General features: G+C 52.8%; 1 protein-coding gene across 1 annotated transcript; it reads left to right on the top strand.

Annotated features, from left to right (window-relative positions):
* Positions 1-21,645: 21,645 nt before the first annotated feature.
* On the top strand, positions 21,646-22,698 carry LOC113488994 (adenosine receptor A1; the record flags this gene model as incomplete). Its single annotated transcript, XM_026864460.1, has 1 exon — positions 21,646-22,698. A coding segment is annotated over one exon (645 nt), but the record flags the coding sequence as incomplete, so codon positions are not given.
* Between the last annotated feature and the right edge of the window lie 448 nt (positions 22,699-23,146).

The following is a 23,146-nucleotide window of genomic DNA, read 5'->3' as shown; positions in this document are numbered from 1 at the left end:
GGGGGGGGGGCAGGATAAAACCACAGTCCCTTGCCCACCCCCTCCCTGCCACACATGATTTTGCAGACTGTTCCCAACTTCCTCCCTAAGTGTGATTTTCCCAGCTGAAAAATCCTCGTCTTCCAGCCTGTCAGTGTAACTGAAGTGATTCTCACCCTGTCATTGCTCTTGGTGCTTTTTTTGGTCCTCCTGCATCCCCTGCACAGTGGAGATGGGTTCAGGTGTGGGAGTACTGCGGCTTTATACATAGCAACACTGCCTAGCTCTCGTCAGTCGTTTTTCTAACAAAGTGTTTTTTCCTCCCTTGCTGTCTCTGAGCATCAGATGAGCCTTTTTGGGGAGGTTTATGCTCTGAGCCCTGGGAGCAATATTAAGTCAGAGCCCCCTGTGCTGTGTATAGTTAGGGTGGGTTTTTAGGGTGGGTTTTTCCTCATACAATATTGACCCTGAATTTTGTCGTCCTGTTTTGTGCCTGAGGACTCAGCATCATAAGAGTCTCCTCTGACTTTCTGTAGCCGCTTCTATTATTGAAAGGCTTTATAGCCTCAACAAGAAGGGTTCAGTTTTGCCAGCTCTCCTGTTCACTTATCCCTAGACATTTCCTTTTTTCCCTGGTGTGAATTCCTGGCAATTGGCAAATGCAGTGATTTTAGGTATTTTTGTGCCCTAGACACAGCAGCAGCAAAACAACATTGGAGGTTACAAATAGGACAGAAAACCCTACTAAAGAATATTCACTGAATCTGAAATGCCTCAAGTTTCTCCCAACCTGTTGCCAGATGCTAAAAGATGATACTGAAAACATTTTTACAGTTCTGACAGCTTGAATCACGGCTTCATGGTGTCGTTCCTCACTGTGATGCTGAACCCACCAGTGTGCAAATTGGTGCTGGGTGCTGAGAGCTTGTGACATCTCGGCAGGACCTGGGTCCCCAGCCACACACATGGAGCCACTCGTGCCTGCAAGACCTTGGGGAGGGCTCCTAATGTCCCCGGGGGTCCACAAGCAGGGATGGCATCAGTCCTGGGCAGCAATGGCATCCCAGAGAGATTTACAGTCAGGTGGGGAGCAATGTGAGGTGATTTCTGTCTCAGTCACATCCCTAGGGCAGCCAGGACATGGAGCCAGGACATCCCCTCCAGCACATGGCTGGCCAGCATCAGGCACAGAGGGGACAGTGTCAGCAGACAGCGTGCATGTTACAGCTGCTCCTGTGCCAAAGCAAGTCCCAGATAAGCCTGACACAGGGTGGGTGCTTGCCAGTGTGGCCCAGCATGGCCAAAAGGGTCTTGTGGGCTGTTGTGCATGGGGATCCACAGAATTACAGAATCATCTCGGTTGGAAAAGCCCTGGAAGCTCCCCCAGCCCAACCATGACCCTCACCCTGACCCTTCCCAACTCCCCCAGATCCCTCAGCGCTGGCTCAGCCCGACTCTTCAACCCCTCCAGGGATCCCGGGGACTCCCCCCTGCCCTGGGCAGCCCATTCCAACGCCCAACAGCCCCTTCTGCAAAGAAATGCTTCCTAATATCTAGTGTAAACCTCCCCAGCCCTGCTATCCACTCACAGGCAGCTCTGGCTCTGCCAAGGCTCAGGGAGAGGGCACGGCGGGGAAGGGAAATGCATTTCACAGAGACAGGGACAGGGAGCAGCAAGGAGAAAGGCTCCGTGCATCTCTGCTCCATCCTTGTGCCAACCACCCCACAAATGCCATCTCTGCTCTGGGGGTCCCCAGCAAGGCACCACTTGTATTTTGGGTTCCATGAAGGGGGTGTGCAAGAGTTTGCACGTTCCTGTCACATACTGGCTAATTGGAGGGAGAAGCCAACGGGACTGTTGGCTGGGAAGAGTTGTCTGAAGGAGAATTAGTCACCACTGGACTTTTCAGGTTTCTATTTAATTAGGCAGAGCAGAGACTGGAAGCTCAGCTTGGCAGGGAGGGGTGAACATGGTACATCACTCCAGCTCTCCACACATCATGGCCCTGGGGGCTGCAAGCTTGGGGTAACAACCTACAGGTTGGCTCCTTCTTCCATTAAAGCCATGGACCCGTCCACTGCCTGTGCACCAGGCCGGAGACCGAGCCCAGGGGGAGATCAGGAGTTTTGGGGTCCCACAGCTGAGTGTTTGCTGGCAGCATGTCTTGAGCAAATAGTGCTCTGAAATATTGGTAATGTGTCTCGGGATGGCAGTGGGAGATGCCCAAGCAGCAGCCGATGCTCCGTCTCGGGCACCCTCCTCACTCCCATGGCTGTGTTTCTCATGGACACAGAAATGCAGAGCAACGTGGGCCACTCATGCGCGGTGGAGGCAGATTTTGCAGGATGGAGAGGGGTCTTGCACAGGTCTGAGTTGGTAACTCCTTCCTCCTGCCCTTGGAGGTAAATCCAGCGCACACCCAGCATGGGCAGGGGACCAGGATGTCCCAGCAAAACCTCTCTCTCTGCCCCAAACCCCTGTGTAGCATCCCTCCTGGCTGCTGGGGTCTGAAGGATGCTGCCTTCTCACAAGGTGCCTCTTCTTGGCTGTGGGGGGATGCAAAAGCATCACTCGGGTTGATCAGGCTGGAGCAGAGGGTATTGTGCTCCCCAGCCTTCACAGAAACCACTCTAAATAGCTGGAAGCCACCTAAAATAGGTTTTCTGCCTTGATGCTGGTGGAAAAGCTCACATCTTCCCTCTTGCATCCTTCCTCCCCGCCCAGCAGCAAGGCAGGACCCCCGTCCTGTTATCCCCCCAGCTGGGCGCAGCAGGGTCCCCCAGCCCAGCCCAAACTTCCCTCTCGCAGCCACACTTGGGGGAGATTAAACAAGTTCAAAGGGAGGGGAAGCAGCTGGCCAGGGGCGTCCGGCAGGAACCGGCCCCTCGGCATCCCTGTGGCGGCTGGCGGCAGGATGCTGGAGGGGATGGAGCCGAAGGGATGTTTGTGAGGGGATGTAGCTTCTTTGGCGCCAGCCTCCACTGACTCGGGGGCTCCTGTCTCTGCTTTTAGATGCTGTGTTGGGCTTTTAGGAGAGGGCCATGGCAGAAGGAGCTGGAGTCCTCAGGACACACTGAACTGCAGCCCCTTGTCCAGGAATGCTGGATGCACAGATGCAGCCTGGTCCTGTCTTGGCAGGTCCTTGGCAGTCCTCACCTTGTCCACTTTTCTTGGACCACCAGCTCTTCCCCCTTAGCCCTGCCCTTCCCACCCTGTGGCATCCTGAGGAGCATTCCGCCAGGATGAGATGCATTTGTGTTGCTGAAGGTTTTGAATGCACACATGAGGCTGCGGAGCCATGGAAATTAGACCAAACCAGGCTGGAAATTGCTAGGAAATGGGGAGGCAGGAGGCTGGGGTGCAGCAAGGAGAGAGCCCAGGGTAAAGCAGGGTCTGTGGGTGGCTCTGCAGTGAGTGCTGGCATTCTCTGATGATTCAGAAGTGCTCTGTCCTGAGCCTGATGAGATAAAACATCTCGGGATAGCAGGAGCATCCATCGGCCCTGAACTGCAGCGCCTGCAAGCCAGGAGGTGAGGAGGACTTGCAGGTAGCCTGTGAGATCTTGGATGGATCTGTCAGTGGAAGGGAGAAGATTTCCCTCCCCCTTGACCCTGCTGTTTTTCAGGCTCCTGCCTGAGCTCGAGCTCTTGCGGGATTGCAGCGCTCTTTCCCCTTCTCTCTTGGCCTGCCAAGGGCTGCAGGCGTGGGGCCAGCTGGGGCTGGGTCACAGGGAAGCCTAGGAAGTCTCATCACCCTCAGCCAGCTGGGTCGTGGAGCAGGACAATTGTCTGAGATGGTTTTCCCCCGTTTCTTCCACTGAGAGTTCATGGAGGGTCTTGACAGGGGAGCAATGGGCACCCCTCTGCCATGGGACGGGGTATAAAGAGGACAGCAGGATGAGACCCTGCTTTGGCCCAAGTTCCCAGGCACCGAAGCACGTAAGGGCCTATGGGAAACCTTTCCAACACTCCCAGCGCAAAATGCCAGGAAACCTTCCTGGAAATTTGGGCCCTGAGACCCAGCAGATGTGTCCAGGATGGAGACGGGGAGGTTTTGGACCAGTCTGGGATATGTGGTAACCCCAGTGTCTGTGGGAAGTGTACCCTGGGGACAGTATCCACTGAAGGTGGGGGGTATCAAACTGTAGAAGCAATTTTTCAGTGGGCACAAGGGTTTCAACCCAGAGCAATGGGATTAAATTAAGAAAAGGAAATGTATGGCCCACCTGAGGGCAATTTGCTGGCCAGGTGATGGGTTTCACATGTCCCTAGTGAGGCAAGGATGACTGGAGATGTCTCTAGCCAGCCTGGCCAAAACAGCAGTCAGTAAGTGAAGGCAATGGTGAGTGATCCTGTCCAGCCAGGCAAGTGAATAAACCAAACTGCGGCTCTTCCAAGGCTTATTTTTAAATTCAGAGGAAAAATTTCCAAAGCATCCAGGTGACTTGGAGCTGGGAGTGTGAGCTCAGAGAGCTACAGGGGTGCTTGCATACCTGGGAGCTCATCTAGGTTTCTTTCAGCCTCCAGTAGTCAATGGAAATATGCCATCCATCCTTATAGGCCCTGTCCCTGCGAAAGGAAAATTGTCCCACTTTTCCTAAACTAAAGAAATTTTAGGGACTGGCAGGTTTTTGCAGCTGCCTCTTTGGTTTCTTCCCTTGCTGCCCTCCACCAGGTATATTTTTAGCAAACAGGGTGATCTATGGAGACCTTCATTCCCAGGGAACAGGCAAATCTGAACCAAGGACGAAGAATAAAAGGCAGAAATCACAGTCCAGAGAGGTTTGCTGGAGACTTTGGGCTGTTTCCAAGCTGCAGTTTCCAGCACCTTGCACCAGTTCAGTGTGTGGGTGCTTAATCAGAGAAAGCATTTCACACCGAGCTCTGCTCAAGCCAGATCCGGGGTGCATGGATGAGCTGTGCTGGTCCAGGACCAGGAGCTCAATTCTGGTATCACCCAAATACTCAGAACCTTGGAAACTGAAAGGGATTTACCAGCAGGTTATATTGGTCTTGAGATCCTGGTAAATACCCAGATGAGCTGGTTTTCTGTGATCCACAGAGTAATTTTCAGCCAAGAGCAAGATAAGTCAGAGATCAAAGCCACGAGTGATCTTCTCTCGGTGAGGGGACGTCTGGATTAGGCTCAGCGGGAGCGCTCTCAGCTGCTGCAGCGACGCCACAAGACGTTTGCCGACAGATGCAAAATCAGGTCACTTGAAAAAGCTACAGATGCTCCCATGCTGGCCAGAGGGAGGTGACTTGAGCTGTAAGCAGTGTCCCCAGCTCCTGGGCTCTGAGGGGTAATGCTGGGGTTTGTGTGCGTCCCTCTCTTTGGGATGCAGCAAGGGTCTGACCGTGGGATGCTCCGTTCTCAGTAACACAGAGGGAAGGGCAGAAGAGTGGTGAATCCCGTGCGGGGATGATTTGGACTTGCTGCTATTTGGGGTTATTCCCAAATTTTCTGGATTAAAAGGGCAGGGGGAGGTGCATGGCCTCCAGACACCCTGGATGTGCTTCCTGGGCAGTAGCACCCTGTCTCAGTCCAGCCTTTCTCCTGTATCTCTGAGTGGGGCAAGAAGTGGTCCCCGTGCTGGGTAATCTGCCCAGGGTATCATTTCGCCCTGCCCCTGTTAGCTGTGAGTCAACATCTGTCCCCTCAGCAGAGCTGACATCTGCCTGCATTGCATGGGTGAGGAATGAAAACCAGCTCCTTCTTGCTGGTGTTCGCCTGCTACATCCCAAAATCATGCTCTAGGGATATTTTCCTTTTTACCCCCCATTTCTACTGATTTTCAGGTTAAAGCACTGACTCTTGACAATGCATCACCAGTAAATTTGAAAGTATGTTCCCAGCAAGCGCAATAGCACATTCGCAGACAATGAAACTGAGGCACAGAGCAGCACCGTGACTTGCTCAGGGTGACCCCAGCAGGCAGGGATGGAGGCTGGGGCACGGCAGGTGTGGAAGCTGAGATGTGCCAGGACAACCTGGCCTTTCTGTTCATGCACTGTGCGGTGATCAGCTGGTCTCATGCCATGACTCTGCCCAGGGCATCTTGGCAGCCAGGTCCTCCATGATCCCAGCCCATGCCATGGTGATCCGTGCAGGAGAAACTCAGTGAAACAGGAGTATCCAGGACACCAACTGGTCCTCCTGGGCTGCAGGTCCCTGATCAGAAGAACCTGGCGTGAAGCATGCCAAAAGTCACTCTTATCAGCAGTTGGTCCTAATTAAAAGTGACACCATCTCCATCTACTGAGAGAGTCAAAAGGGGCTGAAACACACCCGTAGGGATGATTCTCTCAGTGCGGGAACTCCTCCATGAATTCATCCTGCAGGGAACACAAACATCAAACTGGGTGAAGGTGTGTGGATGGAACCCACCAAGGCTCTGCCACCCCCATAGCAGTGATGCAGGTGTGTTGGGTACCACCAACCCAAGAGGACCTACTCTACAAAGCAGGCAGATGAGACACTGGCCAGCTGGCATTTCTTCATCCCATGGCAATATAAAATGACCCTGAGTTCCCCATTGAGCAAAAGGTGAGGAGCACCAACAGCCAGGGCCACCCAGACGTGGTGGGATGGACAGCGAAGTGTCCACAGTGAGTAAGGTGAGGTCCCTCACTGCGGGTGAGTGATGGTCCTGTGTTCGTGATGTAATCGTCCATCAGACCTGTGGTTGAGCAGCAGAGCCCAAAAAACACCTGGGAAGACCCAGGCAGACAGTCACACTTCCAACAGCATCACTGAGCACTTCGGAGAAGGTTTTCCCTTTTCTGGAGTGACTGGGATGTTTCCAGGGGTGCTGGGTTGGTGGAGGTGATGACGATGCATGTAGGGGCTTGGTGTCCTGTGCTTTCCAAGGACCCTGTGCAGCTGCTGGCAATAGGACAAGTAAAACTCCCTAGAGAAGGAGGCTCTGCCAAAGCGAAAACTGCTGATTCAGCCTGCCCGGTGCCTGCCAGCCCAGCCTGGCCCTGCAGGCAGCGTGTCAGGAGTGAGTCAGGACAAGCTCACCGTGGTGTGCGCCGTCACTGCAGTCATCCAGTGCTGGAGCTGGCTCAGGGCATGTGGGAGCCCTTTGATGGGGGTTAATTGGGTCTTCCCCCACCCCTGAGATGGAAGAATGTGACTCCATCAAGGGGAGATGTTGTCATCGCCTGGTCTTTACAGAAACGGTCCCACCTCCACTGCACACCAGCCAGAGCAGGTGATAGAGCAGAAATAAGTGACTCTCAGGTTCGGGGCTGGGTGTGCAGGGGGGCTCAGGCACTCCTCTGCCATGGAGCCAGCACCAACCTCTCCCCAGCGACTGGCTCTGGAGCCACAGGCTGGTCCCCGTGTCATTGCCCAGCCCTTGGCACATGCCAAGGCATCTATGGCACAGATGCATATGACATCTGTCTTGCTCTGGTTGGACATGTGCCATGCAGCCAACAACAGCCAAACCCTCAGCTCCTTTTACACCCCAGGGTGCATCACAGCATGGTTTTTCTAGCCCGTTCAGTGTTAAGATAAGCTTAAGTGTGTCTTTAAAACACCAGTTTGACTCTCTTGACCAGAAAGGGGATTTTGGCCATGAGTGTGGTTGGGACAAAGCCCACCAGACTCAGTTTTCAAAGTCTGATCTGGAGGGACCCCCAGACCCACAGCTGTAATTTGCCGTCAGTGAGGCCAGACCCAACAAGATCTCCTGCCTAGGACTTCTCACAGCAGCTTGTGCCCAAATACAAGTGACTATTGGACATGAGGATGTGCTCTGAGGGGTCATGGCAACCACCCAGCAGCATGGCCTGGGACCTGCAAGTCCCCAGGCCTCCAAGACAGAGCAGGCAGGGCTGGGCAAAGACTCAGGAATGGGGCCCTGGAGCCACTGCATCCAAATGGCCGTGCTCAAAATCAGCCTGACAGCGGGGAGGAGAGACTCATCCCGAGGAGCCACAGAGTGAGCCTGGGTGTAGAGAGGGGGTTCCGTGGGGTCGGTCGGAGCCAACATGAGGGAGTCGAGGGGTCTGAAATTCAGAAAGTTGGTGTATTGGCAGGTCTATATTCTGGTCTGGAGGCAGGGGGGATAGAAAGCTCACTGCAACACAAAGAAGGATGGATAAAAGTAGGAAAAGGTGGAGGAGACACTGTGATGAAATGACCTGGAGATTAATTTCTTCATGACACACACAGGAGTCAGTTCAGAGTGGAAAGAAACTGATGGCCTGGAAGAAAACCTCTGGCTGGAGGAAAAAACCCTGCAGGGCCCTGCCCACAGGGGTGTGAGGGAAGCCCAGGTGTGAATCACCGGGGCTGTGGTCCCTGCAGACAGTGGGACACGGAGCATGGAGGAGACCACACAGGTGAGATACTCCTGAGAGGGACAGGGGCAGCTTGAGAGGCTCATCCCCCTGGGGACAACAGCTCCATCTCAGAGCTGGGGAAGTGACAGCCGGCACAGCTGAGCTGATAGGAACAGCATTGATTTATCCTGGAGATAAATTAATGATTTTTCAAAGTGATCCTGCCAGATCAGGGATGGACGCAGGAGCTGAGATCCGGGGAGAACCCAGCATATGGGATGCCAGTGGGCTGGGAGGAGCAGTCTCAGGGAGCTGGTCACCTCATTCAAGGTGACCCGAACTTTCAAGCCCATGAAATGGGAAACCAGCCGTCCCAGAGGCTGTCTGGGCTCCTGGCAGGGCAATGCCTTCTCTGGCAGCACGACTGCCCAGCTGCCGGGGCAGGAGGGCGGCTATTGTGTGGGATGCCCAGTTGCAAGAAAGAGCAATTGATGCTCTCCAAGGCAGCCACAAAAAAGCCCCACAGCCAGCAGGGTGTCCTGCAGAATAGCAATGAGCTGAGAACCCCCTGCTCCACCAGCACCCAGCCCCACTGCAGCCTGCTGCCGGGCACGTAGCTGCCTTTCCAACCAGGGGGCTGCTGAACAGGCGGGTCTGGGTGTTAAGAAGACGTCATTGGTGATTCCATTTGCAAGAGAGTATAAAACAATCCCAAGGCGCTGAGATCTTCCTCACAGAGCACAGGCAGCAATTGCCTATGGACTAAGGGCCAGATGGGTGATGGGGGGCAAATAGGAGATGAAGGACCATTTTTGGTGATGTAGGGCAGTGCAGAGCAGGATCCACCGGAAAGTTTTGTGGCATCTGGATTTGCCCTTCACTGCACTGAGTTCCGTGGGACTCAGCAGCTCCCCCTTATGCCCTTGCTCCATCTCTCACTGTCTTTTCCATCCCTTCCCCATCCCTTCCTTGCCTGGGCTTTGCCCCTCCGCCCCCAGCACTAGCCCTTTCAGCAGCCGCCATAGTCTTGGGTGGATTAGTTGGATTTTTGTTAAGAACAAAATCTGTTCACAAAAAGGAGCTGGAGGAGGAAAGGGGATTTGTTCCCCAGCCCCCTTCCCTTGTCTTCCTCGCCAGCCTCTGTCTGTGCTGTCCCTGAGACCAGCCGTGGTGCTCTTGTACACAGAGCCCTGGGTACCAGTGATGCAGGACTAGAGGGACACAGAGGCATGGAGGTGACATTCCCCAGTCCCAGACCTGCCTGGGGTGACAATAACACCTTTCCATTGCTCCTCAAAGCAGGGACAGAGCACAGAAAGCCAGGATGCCATGGCATGGCTGTCTATCCACCTTCCCTGGGCCATTTCTCTCCCTGCATCCAGAGACCAGGATGATTTTTCTTGGCCTCTTCCAAATAAAGGCAGTGCCAGCTCCTGGAACCAGGGATCCTTTTTTACTCAACTCACTTCATCTTGCTTCATTTGGCATGTCAGAGCCCCCCTCTGCGACTCAGTTTCCCCATCTGTTCACAGAGGGAATGATGCTACAAACTCTCCCAAAGCACCAAGAGGCGAATGCTGAGAAATGTTGTCTCAGACACAGCCATAATTAACACAGTCTTACAGTCTGAATTATTTCTCTCTCTTTGTTGCACCGATAACAACACTCAGTGACTTAAACCTTGTAACATGCAAGAATAAAACACACGATTTTCTCAGCGCAAACAGCTCTGTTCGCCTGCAGCACTGAGCAGCCAAGACGGGGAGAGAGCTTAAAGAACAGCCTGCGTCCAGATGGACGTGGCAGAGCCAGGCAGACGCCTGCGTGGGTGCAGGCGAGAGGGGTTTATTTTTAAGGGAGATCATTCCCCACATTCAGCGCTGGGACACAGGTTCTTTATGTTTGCTCCAAGGGGGCTCAAGGTGCTCTGACACCAGCAGCCATCCCTGTCTTGCTTTTCCACCCGCTCCCGTGATGCTCGCAGCATCAGCGCCGCAGATGGGCCCTGCCCTGCCCTGAGTGCCACAGGTCCAGCCCCAGGGAAGCACCTCCACCTCCAGCAGCCTGGGGACCTTCCTGCAGCACGGCACATCCCTTGTACACCTGAGAAAGGGGATGCCGGGTCTCTCGCAGCCTTCACAGGGACCGGCACAGCCCTCGTGCCTGGGGAGGAGCCGATCCTGCCTGGCCCATGCATCCTTCATTTCCACGCCCTGCGCCAGCCAGGCTGCCTGGGCAGAGCTTTGTCTGCCCATTGCTCCTTGCCTGGATTTAACTGCCAGAGTAATTAGGAAGATGCACAGGGTGTAATTTATGCCCAGCGGATGTATTTCAATGCAATTCCTGGTCTTGGGTCTCAGCTCTTTCCTTCTACCATCCTGATGGAAATACTGAGCTCCTTCCTCAGAGGCAACAAGGTCAATCAGTTTTCCTCCAAGGGAAAAAAAAAAAAATCTTTTAAATTTGAAAAAGAAAAGATAGTTTAAATAATAAACTTCAGGTTTGCTTTGCTTTTGCACTTTTTATTTGTTTTCTTGGCAAAAGATCGATTCTCTGCAGTGAGAGAACATTTGATTCCAGTGTTAACTGGAGCCTTCACTTGCAGTTTGGCATTTCATCTGGCTGATCAAGATATATAGATCTGCACTGGACAGATTCATCCCAGTGTAAATAACTTAATGGCTTGACACATATGTACTCTGATCCCCATTGCTCCTGTTTTTACAGTGTTGTGGAGGGGTGAATAACACAGGTTTTACTCTATATTTGTTGTGAGTTGTGTTTGGAAGTTGGAAGTCAACTATACCATGAAATGGCAACTCCAAAATTATTTTCACTAATTAAATGTACATATAGCTAACTCATTAGCAAAAAAACCCCATTCAATTAATCCAACTTCTTTTTGCATTTGAAATTGATCGTTTAATTAGGGAAAATATGCACTGGACAGAAGACACTGAACTGGTTGTTTTGAGTTACCATGTTCTCTGAGGTGTAGGAACAGGAGATCTCATCGTCACTCCTAATTTTCATTTAAACATTGGGTGGAGAAAACAACCTCCCTCATTTTGTGAGCTTCCAGCCAATTTTTCAGTCTTGAATGTACTAATCTTTGAACTGGGCTAAGTGCAAGAAGGAAAATGTTCCATTTACAGCAACAAATTGTGCTGTGAGGATCCTGGGCAGCAGTAACAAGTTGTAGCCTAAGAAACTGAGGAGTTCAGTTGTTGACTACAAAATCAGGAGTCGGGTTAGCAAGCAGAAGTGTAAAAAACAAGAAATTAAAAGGCAGCCGATACTAATCTCTTGTTCCAGCTGTAATTTAGGATATGTCTTTTTCTGAAGAGTCCTTCTGTGCTGGAGAGATAAAGACCCACCTCAGCCCTTCTTCGTGGCTGTGTTAATGCCTCTTAACAGGAGATGCTATCTCCAGTTTCCTGCCTCCTATTTACCCAGGGAGCAGAGCTCAATGTCCTGTCGAACGCAGATGAAATGCCAACAGCAGGTCTCGAGATCCCTCTTATTTCCCTTCTAGTTGGGATCTCTGATCTGCTCCTGCCTTTTAATGACTCTTGGTGCTTTTCAGACTCACCAGGTTGGAGGCCTCCTCTGGGTACCGACTCGTCCACTGGTTTAGCAGCATTTGCAGAGCATGGTGGTGACATGCAGGGAAGGACAGTGCCACTGGGCAACCTGCCCTGGTGCTGTACAGATGGCACCAGGCACTTCCTTAGCTGGCATCCCCCTCCTAGCATGGCCAGCTTTCTGCAAGCCACAACGTTTTGTGGGTTGGAGTATGAGCCATAGAGGCTCTCAGAGCCCAATCACACTAGGCATTTTATATCTGCCGTCTCATTTCAATTTCTCATAGAGCCCACATTTGACAGATCTGGCATTTAAGTGGTTTTTAGAGCTTCTTTCCCTCTCCATCTTCCCTTCTTCCCCCTCCCTTCTCCATTTTAAGGGCTGACTTTCAGAGTCCTCGTTTCAAAGAGGTTCTTTTACATAAAGAACAAAAATAAGCAATGCATAGAAAAATTCCAGTACAATGCAAATAGCAACTGAAAAAACACTGCTTTTATCCAGAAAAGTCCTGGATTTACACTGAAGATAGCCAAAGCTGCCTTTTATCCCTTCTCCTTTGTACTACGAGTACATTGCCCTGACTTCTCTAATCACACAGTGACATGCAGAGACACGCAGGATCAGCTGCTGAGCCAGACCTGGGCAATCAGCTCCCAGCTAATCGCCACGGCAGGGCCAGGGCCGATGTGTGAGTCCCTTTGAGGTGACCAGATCCACAGGGTGATGGTCCGGCGTGGCGAGGGCAGTTGACCTGAGACTCCTGATTGATCTCCCCGCCACCCCGCTGGGTGAGAAACACCTCCAGCACACTGTCCAGAGAGGGATGCATGTGAGTCTTGAGCGACTTCTCCTGAAACCTTCTTGCCCTGCAGAAATTGTCTTATGCTGGAGGTGGGGTTGCTCCCAGTATAGAAGGGGCTCAGCCACATGATGGGGGGTGCATGGGAACTGCCCTCAGACTCCGACCTGTACTCCTCTCCAAGGAGATCTTTGCACACCAGATTTCTATTTTTTACAACAAAATTGTTTAGACACTAGAAATGTCCAGTAAATTTATTCCACAGGGGTAACATAGAAAACAAGACCATCGTGCCCATCACGCTGTCCATCAGCGATGTAGCCAGATTTTATAATTTCACGCCACCTCTTAGAGACTGCGCTGTTCCTCTCTCTGTGCCCTAATTCCCAAAGTCCTGGTACTACAGAAGAATCTCAACTTCTGTTTCATTTCTCTTTTAAAGCAGTACTTCTCGTGCTTTGCATTGCAGAGAAATGCTCAAAAGTGCTGCTGCCTGAAACCAGGAGCCAAAAGACAAGAACATCACATTTTTTTTCCCCCAGTTCTGAGATTCCACAGCTCGTTTCATGATTTTGCAGCCATTGCCAATAGTGTTAAATCATTTCCCTTCCAACTACTTCAGGGTCCTGGAGGAAGAAGCCAGCAATCCAGAAAATTCCTGGAGGCTGTGACCACACATGGTGGATCTGGGAGGGAGCCCTGGAGCTGTCTGGGTGCAAATCTATGGCTCAGTGCAACTTATACCCCATTGATCAGGGACACTGGGTGCACCCTCAGGACTTTCACATGACCGCAGGAGGGTGACACAGCCAGAGCATGGCCACTCCAGTGCGGGCACTCAGCACCCTTGGATGTACTCGGTGCAGCCCACAGCATCAGGTGGTCTCACGGCTCCCTTTGGGGCATGAAGGGGCTGCCTGGGGTTAGAGGGCAGCACTCCCCCATAGGCACAGATTAAATTATCTTTCCATCAGGAATCGGATGCCCTGGGCGTCCCCAACCCCCTGCTTTACCCCCACCTACCCCATTTGGGATGAGGGAGCTGACACCGGGTGAGTGGTCCATGCCAAGAATTGCTGCTCACGCAGTGACAGAGCACTTGAATGTGTCAGGATCCAGCCACAGACTGTAAACCAAGTCCAGTTTGAAAACAAGATTAACTTTATGTGTACAAGGGGTTTATATTTGCTGCTGGGGTGAAGGATAATGCTTGAAGGATGTGAGAAAAATTGCCTTTCTCATTGAGCAGCAGCAGACATGTGTTCCTTTGCCTTCTTTGGACAACAGCAGTGTCTCCTCCATGCCCAGGGCAGAGCCTGAAGGGGAAGGACATGTGCAAGGTCCTTGTGCTTCCCATCCTCCCTCCCTGTGATCTCCAGCCCTCCCGTGTTCCCCCTTCCCCTTGCAGTGGGAGCCACTGAGATGCCCAAGGGGAAGCCATCAGCACCAGTCCACAGTGGAGCCACCGTGGAGGTCACTCACATCCCACCTCTGAGATGAGGACAGCTGGGCAAGTGATCTGAAAGAAATCTGCAGTTGCTAGAAGCCTGTGGTTTGTTCCCAAAGTGATTAATTGCCAGAGCCCAGGGAGTCTAGCGGTACAGACATCCCAAACAAAGCAGTCTGCGGGGATCCATCCAGCAGCTACTTCTCCATCGAGGCCAGAGCAGCTGCAGGAGGGGGAGGACAACTCCTTGGCAATGAACTCATCCAGGCTGGTGTGATGTTGTGGCTGCTCCTAACATCCCAGGGACCAGAGACGTGATAAGACAAGTCTCTTTGGCTCATGAGACAGTGATACAACTCAATCCTCTAGATGGAACCTGAAATACAGCAGGTTTAGACTCCAAAACCAGGTGGCCAGTGTGGGCATGTGTATGGGTGTTGGGGAGCAGGGAAACAAGCCCTTAAACAGCCTCACGAGGCTGTGGGTGATGCTGGCCCACAGGAGATGCCAAACTCAAGGTGGGCTGAGCTGTGATGTGTGCTTTGAGGCTTAGTCCCACTAGGGCTGATGACATCAAGAGAGCGGCAGAAGTGGGGAGACGTGTCTGACCTCTGGGTCCGTGCCATGGACCACTGGAGCTAGGAGAGGACACCTCTTCCCACACCTGTAGCCATCGGCTGGATGTACATCCCTGATGGACTCGTGTTGTGTACTGACAGTCTGGGGTGAAGATACCCTGGCACAGCCTGGCTGCTCTGTAGAAACATCATTCCCCATTTCGAGATATTTTAGCCCATAAAGCCCTTTTCTACCTTGTTTCTGCTGCTTCTTCCAGGGATGTTTGTGTTCCTAAGGCTGGTTTTGGACGTGCCCACATCCCTCTGCAGTCCTCAGGGATCCCAGGGTGCCTCCAAGGTCCTGGGAGATGTGTCAGGTCAGGCTGAACACACACCAAAGCATCCTCCCAGACCCTGTCTGGGGTCCAGGAGGGCTGCAACTTGTCCAGATCCCCACACAACCTTCCCTGACAATGCTCAAAGCACAAATCCTAAGTTTTGTGTTGCCTTCTTGCCGTCTGTTGGAGCTGCGGCCAGCTCCAGCTTCGCCCACTGCTAAATGAAGCACTCACCAAAGCCCTGGGGACACTGTGTCTTGGTATGTGGGGACCAGTCAATTTTGGCTTTGTTCTCATAAGACTCATAATCACCCTCGCCTTTATCCATTAAAGAATTACCGGCTATTAAAAGTGGTTAGAATCATTCAGTGGACTTGCCAGCTGCTTCCCGCCCTGCCACCCGCCTGTGCTTTGCAGTCACTTGTTGCAGAATGATTCCTACACGGAAAGGTACCATTTTAGGATGGTGATACCAAACCCTGGACACAGACTGGACTTCAGTGGGATGCACAGACCCCAGTGCACTTGTGGATCTATACGCACTCATAACACAGCTTTCGGCCTCTCTCAACCTTTGGGTGAGGTTTGCATTAAGCAGCCTTGTGGTGTGGTACTGTCTCCTCTTGCTGCAGTCAGCGGAGGAGACTCAAAGTGTTTTGTGAGCAGAGGTCCTCAAAAAAGAGGGTTGGTCATGCCCAGCTCCTTTCTCTGCTGGGCCTGGGGTGCTGAGCTGTTGTAACTCCAGGTCACACATGGGGGCTGAGCTATAGGGCTTAGAAAGGTGCCAGCTGCTTGTAGAGCTGACGCCAAGCAGAAGGGACACTATTACGGTGAGACAATCCTGCTCTGACTCTTAGGGGGGGGGGTCTGAGCCCTGCTCTGCCCCTCTGCAGGGCACTGCCCCAGCTGTGTTGGCATCTGTGACCTCTGGAATCATGGCTCATTCCACACGGGGGGACTCGCACCAGCGTGGCAGGGAGGACCTGGCACCCATGGGGGACATTCATCCCTGGAGTCCCTTGCAGACTCCCACCTCGTCTTGCAGCACATGGCTCAGGGAGCACTGAGCACCCTTCTCCCATCGTCCCTTGGACTGTCCCAGTACGTGCTCCAAACTGGGGCAGCTGGTGATGCTGGGAGCAGGGCAGCCCTGGCCCGAGCTCTGTCTCATTGAGTGCCAGAGAGGTTCTAGGTGGAGATTTGGGATGCAGCCCCATCGCATGGGTGGTGGGTAAAAGGTGTCTGCTCCCACCGGTGCCTCTCCTGTCATAGGAACCTGCTGCAGCCCCACCAAAAGTGTGACCTGTAGAAAACCCAACATTGTCCTCACCCAACCGTCCCCTACAGCTGAGATATTGCTCACTCTGAGCAAACAGATGTGTGCACAGTGCCAGGTGGGGATTTTCCTCCTCAGCTCCTTTTAAATCAGTTCCTCAAGGCCATGTGAGGAGTCTGAGGCCAGGACAGTGGAAACCATCTCACCACAGCCACCTGGCCTGCCCTCTCTCACCATGTCCTTCTTGTCCCAGGGACCTACTGGCACTTCTGAGGTTTCTCCCACAGTTCAAATTTCTTATAGACCAACCAACCAGAGGTGCTGGGAGGGGACAGTGCAAGCGCCCAGGGCACCTCGGGTCCTCCTGACTCCTTTGGGGCACTAGAAAGTGTCTGTGGTAGGAAAGTGTCAGTGTGGAAAGTATTTCCAGTGCTGATGGAGGCTGCTGGGCTATTTTGGTGTAGGACATCACCAACCAACACCAGTGTCCTTGCTGCAGAAGGACACACTCTTCTGGCTCATCTGCAAGACTCTCCATGGGTTTTGGACCAGTTCTTCATGTCTTTACTTGCCAGCTGGCATCTGACAAACAACAAGTCTGGGATTTTGGGATCAGGACAATCCCCCGTGCATCCCAAAGGAGATGCTGATAGGGCCAGTGTCCTCCCTTACAAACGTTTGTAGGAACAGGCTGTCGTGGAGAGCTCCATCCAGCTACCAGCTTTGGCTGTTGTTGGCTGACATCCGTTTCTCCCAAGGCCACTGCTCACATGGCAACACACCCACCAGCAGTCACAACACCACATTTCCGAAGTGGGAAACCAGAAGTGATGTGGCCATGAGGGCAACACACTGAAACCGTGTCAGCACCCCTCTGCTGAGGAGATGTTTTCTCGCATCAGCTCCACGGTTGTGTCGTTGCCCCCTGTCACCCCCGTCCTGGCTGTGAGAGCCGCCAGGATGATGCAGGAAAGGGTGAAATGCTCCTTCGTGGTGGGAGTCGTCCCACAGCTCAAGCAGCGTTTGCAGACAGTGTGGGCCCATCGCTAGCACTGACTCGCTGAAGTTGTTGGATGGATCCTGTCAGCTGAGCAGCTGATGTTTGACCCCAAAGAGCTGCAAAGCTTCCGACTGTCATGTAGGAGGGATGTGAACATATAGGAGATGCACTCAAATGTTGCAAGGAGGATGCTGGTAAGAGACATTTATGTCAATGCTAACAGAGCTTTTAAGACATTTTAATATACCTCCAAATCCTTGATAACCTTCAAGATTTTGAGCTTAGGGTTTTGACCTAAATGAAGCCCAAAAGAGATCTGAAGGGAAGGAGGAAACAGCCAAAGCAAGAGATAGAAGAGGGAATAAACTTTTCATGTCCAGGGTTAGAGGTGGCAAAGGAGCCATGGTCAGGGTTCCCCTGTCACACAGTGTCCCTTCTGCAGCACTTCCCACCTTGTGCAGGTGCCCAGGGACCTCTTCATTCCAGCCCTGAGCAGTGGCTGAGACTGTCCCTTGCAGAACTCAGATGCCACTTCACATTACTCAGCTTGCAGTTCTGAACACCCTTTTGAACACCAACATCTGAGTTCTCCCGCCCAGTGACCTCCAGGACACTGAAAGATCTGAAGCAATGATACAGCCAGGAAAAAGGAGCAGAAACCAAAATCCTCTGAGATCAAAGCACTTTTGTCTAGAGATTTTCAATTAGATCAGGACATGTTCTGGCTGCTTTTCCTTGCTGCAGTCATAATGCAGATGAACTTCATGTCAGCTTGGCCTCCTTTCCTCCTACCACGTCGGCTCCAGCTTCATTTCATTAGTGATGGCCTGCCTTCATTAGTGAATTAATTCCCCAGGCATTGCACTGCAACATGCCCTACCAGAGCAAGGACCAGCAAAGCTGCATCTTGGGGCTGCCTGGACAACTGCTGGTATTTTCTGGACAAAAAGGATATTCCCAGGAATACTAAAAAACAGACAAATTTCATTCAAACCAGACCTGGAATCGAAGCTTTTACAACCAAAACAAGAGGAGATGTTGTGTGAGTGTTAGATTTGGATTGACCTGTGGGTTGGAGATGTAGGAAATGAGCCCTTGTCTCTCTCTTGGGAGATGGACCCTAAGACAAGTCAAATCAATAGAAATGCAATGAATAGGTTGCTCTGTTTTCGAATGTGTCCTGGTGTTAGATGGCCACAGGGGCTTTGCCCACCCAGTGCCAGACACCTAAAGAGCAAGTTCTGGGCTGAGCTGAGCTCCCTTGGCTGCAGCTGAGAGGGATGCTGAGGTCTGGCCCCATCAAAATGTGATAGAGAAGTTGAATTTAGTGTGGGAGTGACAAGCAAAGGGAAAGGAAGATGGATAATGTCCTTGGGGTGAGGGTCTGGGGAGCATAGATAATATCTTCTCCCCCAGTGACTCCATCCTCAGCCCTTGAAACTTTGACTGCACCATCTTCTGGAGCATCCCACCACAAGGCAGGATCCCTCCCTTGCAGAGCCTGCTCCATGTCTCCCCGCTAGCTCTGTGCAGCCCTTGGGGACAATTTGATTGCCTCCACCTCCAACCATCACTTCTTGTACTTCCTCTGGGGATGCAAAAACAACACTCAATCCATAATTGATATTTTGCCTCTTCGCATTATTTTCCAAACCCTCAAAGCCATTTTTGTTCCACACCAGACCAAAGCTCCTGCCCATCCCATTTCACCAGGATATCAATGAGGCTGGACGGTTGCTATGCTCCCTCCAGGCCCCCTTCTCCTGGCCTTGGCAGGGTGTCCAGGAGGACTTGGGGCGATGCCCATCTCTCTGGGGAAGGGATGGTGCAAAAACCACCAGTGAGGGAGGACAGGAGGAAAATCTAGCAATTATGGTCAGGCTTAAAACCCCACAGACAAAGGAGACAACCCCAGATTGGATGATGATGGTGGTGACTATTATCATGGATGTTTTAGTCGCAGCTGTTAATAAAAATAATAGTAGTAATAAAATTGCAATGATGCTAGCAATTGTTCCAGTGATGATGATACTAATAAGATTATTTATTAATTGTGAGCCATTATCAACGTTTTCTAGTCCTTCTTCCTCCCAGACTCATCCCAAACCCCAGCCCTATCATATTAATGCAAAATGAGGTAAATGAGAAAGGCTTTTTCTTTATGGCATAACCAAGGAAGAAACACAGGAACACAGCAAAGTCTGTCCCTGACCCCTCTGCTAATTGCACACCCTCACCCCCCCCCATGCCCTGTGCCATGTGGGATCTTGCATTTCCCTCCTTTAAGCAGAGCTTTCAGCCTTCAGAGCAGCTGAACCCCACAAGGGCTGCATGGTCAGACACAGGAGGAACTCGGAGTCATTTTATGGCTTTTGTCATTCTCCGGGTAGGGCTGAGGGGGGACAGTGGGCACCCGTGAGCCCCCAGGGGAACACGTTTCCCTGCAGGGTGCTGCCACTGCCTCTGCCCTTGGCTTGTTGCTTGAAGGAACAAAAGGAACAAAAGCCCCAGCTCCAAATGTTGCTGTTTTCTATGGATTTTGGGGGTTCATCCGTGGTTCCTGTGACCGTGGTGCACATGTGCAGGGGGACACACAGACAGGATTTTTCTCTCAGCTGCCAACTGCTCTTGCAGTGCCACGCTAAAACCTCAGGGTGTGAAGTGGGGAGCAGCGAGAGCCAGGTCCTGATGCTGGAACTGTTGTGTGTGTCAGGCCAGGGATGTGCAGCGAGCTGGTGGAGATGGATATGCAGAAAGGAGGGATGGATGTGGACCGTGGTGGAGAGATGGAGGGATGGATGTGCAGTGGGGTGGGGGCATCCGTGTGAGGCGAAGAGGGATGGATGTGCAGCGGAGATGATGGGTGTGCATTAACGAGGGAGGGATGGGCATTCAGAAGGGATGGATGTGCAGCGAGGAGGGGTGGGTGTGCAGCACCATGAACAGATGTGCAGTGAGGCGCTGGGAGGGCCGTGCACTGAGGTGGGGAGGTGGACGAGCAGCCGGCAGCGTGTGGGGCACGTTGTTCTGCTGTTTGTGTGTTATACGCTCTGGACCCTGCGAGCTGTGTGCGTACAGGGACCTGAGGTCTGCACGACCTCTGCAGCTGTCCTGATAGCCATCTGCAACAACACACAATGTTCTGGAGCTGCGGGGGGCCGGGACCAGCCGGGCTGGGCCCCCTGCAGCCGCTCCCCAGCCCCTCTGCTTTGGCGGCAGGAGCGCACACTGCGTCCTCTGATCGCAGCCCGGTTCAGGACTAACAACGGGGTCTCGGTGCTCAGCCCGTCCTGTGTGCTCCCCCCACCCAGGCATGAGGGCAGGAGAAGGGGTGGGTGCTCTGGGAGCAGTTCTGTGCCTGGGTGTTGGCTGCAAGCCCCCAGAGGGTGTTTGGGGGCTGCAGTGGCACTGCTGATAGTCAGAAGCTTTTTCTCCCCAGCCTCTGCAGGGCAGGGAGCACCTGGGATGATCAGCAAAATCAGTAAAAGAGCCTAGAAACCCCCAGGAGTGGGGAGATGGGACACAGCTTGCAGGGATTGCAAAGCGGGAAGGAGCTGGGGGGGTGTGTGTGTGTAGGGGGCTCCAAGGAGAAGTTTTCCTTTGAGGGCCAGGAGGGAAAATCAATTTGCAGGCTCCACTTCCCGCTTTGAGAGCTCTGGAGAGATGAGCCCAGCCCCGGGTGTGCTCCCTGGTGGCATCAGGGAGGGATCAGAGCTCGGCCAGAGCACGGCTCTCCTCCTCCTCCTCCTCCATCATTTGGCACAGGCCCATTAGGAAAGAGGTTTTGTCAATCGACCTAGCACATTAGGAAGTGAAACAGGCTGTGCCCAGAAGCTTCCCCAGGGGTCCATTAGCACTGTCAGATCCTTCCTCCTGCCTGGCAAGACCCAGGGGATGCTTTTGCTGGCGATTTCCTCCCCTGGCACAAGGGGAATTGTCTGCGACAGGGTGCTGGCAGGGCTGGTGGGAGGAAAGGGTGCTCTCAGTTTAGGGTGCTCAGATCTAAGGTGGGCTGCCAGAGCGACATGAAACTCCCCCGTAGATATCAGGGTTGAACACACAGACACGCTCCAGGTTGCTAATGCATTTCCTGGCTTGGCATCAACCCCCAGAGCTCCAGGATCATGTCTGAGGTCTCTGCCCATCCTTGGGGCAGGGGGTGGTGGTGGGAAACAGTGAGGTTTCGCAGGGCACATGCAGAGAAGAAGTCCATTAGCCCATCTATCAGGACAAGCTCTTACAGACTGACAAGGAAGGGAGTGAGAAGCATCAAGCCATCTCAGCATGGGCACTGCCACCCCACGTGGAGTGGTCTTAACCCCCAGGCAGAGCATCCCGCTTGTGTTGAATTCTTTCCTGTGGTTGCTGTCTCTTCTACAGGTATAAGAGTGTGGTGACACCCCGGAGGGCAGCAGTGGCCATCGCTTGCTGTTGGATCGTCTCCTTTCTGGTGGGACTCACCCCTATGTTTGGCTGGAACAACCTGAACAAGATGCGGAGGACTCAGGAGCTGAATGCCAGCCACACAGAGTTTGTCATCAAGTGCCAGTTTGAGACGGTCATCAGCATGGAGTACATGGTGTACTTCAACTTCTTCGTTTGGGTCCTGCCTCCCCTGTTGCTGATGCTGCTCATCTACCTGGAAGTCTTCAACCTCATCCGCAAGCAACTCAACAAGAAGGTCTCCTCCAGCTCTAACGACCCCCAGAAGTATTATGGGAAGGAGCTGAAGATTGCCAAGTCATTAGCACTGGTCCTCTTCCTCTTTGCACTCAGTTGGCTCCCTCTGCATGTCCTCAACTGCATCACCTTGTTCTGCCCATCCTGCGAGACACCGCACATCCTCACCTATATCGCCATCTTCCTCACCCACGGCAACTCGGCCATGAACCCCATCGTCTACGCCTTCAGGATCAAGAAGTTCCGGACAGCCTTCCTGCAGATCTGGAACCAGTACTTCTGCTGCAAAACCAACAAAACCACCAGCACCACCACGGCCGAGCCAGGCACCTAGGAGCTGGGAGAGAGCAGAGAGGGGTCCTCCGTGCCCAGCCTGGTCCCCATCTGGCCACTGTTCCTGATGTCAGGGGAAGGGGTCGTGAGGACCCAGGAGGCCTGGGTTCACCAGCCCTGTGCAATCCGAACAGCCGTGTCCCCCAGCTGCCTCAGGGGGTTATTTATTCACAAGCATCGTACTGTTTTGATATTGTAGCCTGCACTGTTCCTTTGATTATTTTTTTTCTGTTTGTTTTTTTTGTTTGGTTTTTTTTTTTTAAGGGTTGCCAAGTATTTAAGGAGAAATTGTACAGACAAAGGCGCAGTTTATCTTCATGCAAATAAAATAAAATGATAAAAAACACCCAGGAGGTCCTCTGCCATTGATGGAGACCTCTGGCTCCTTGGAGAGTGGCAGTTGATGATGCTGGGGGCACCTCACCCTCTGGCCCCTGTGCCCATGGACCCATGGAGGTACCTGAGTGCTTGAGCAAAGGGGTGTCCTGGTGGAAGAGAACCAGGAGAGCCCAGGGCAATGTGACTTCTGCAGCTCTGAACCTCGGAGCTGTCAAGCCCCTTCTTTCCCCTCCATAGCCAGGGAGAGGTGAGCTGGGCTGAGACACGGGAAGAGATATGCCATCCCATGGCACCCCCACATATGCCAGCACCCTCAGCATGATGAACCCAGCACCCCCACAGAGGAAAGGGTCAGTCCCCAACTCTCCACCCTACCAGAGAGGTAGGTAGATGGGAAAGGAAACCCTTAAGCATCACCCCAGAGTACTCTGCAAGAAGTACCCTTGGCTGCCCTGATGGCTCCCTATGGACCCCAGCAGCACCCACCACCCCTGCGAGCTACTCTCAGGGAGCTGTGT

The sequence above is a fragment of the Athene cunicularia genome (genome assembly GCF_003259725.1).
Source record: "Athene cunicularia isolate RWA chromosome 26 unlocalized genomic scaffold, athCun1 chr26_part2, whole genome shotgun sequence".
Classification (NCBI taxonomy): domain Eukaryota; kingdom Metazoa; phylum Chordata; class Aves; order Strigiformes; family Strigidae; genus Athene; species Athene cunicularia.
Note: the sequence above shows the minus strand (reverse complement) of the source record. Positions and strands in the feature narration are given on the sequence as shown.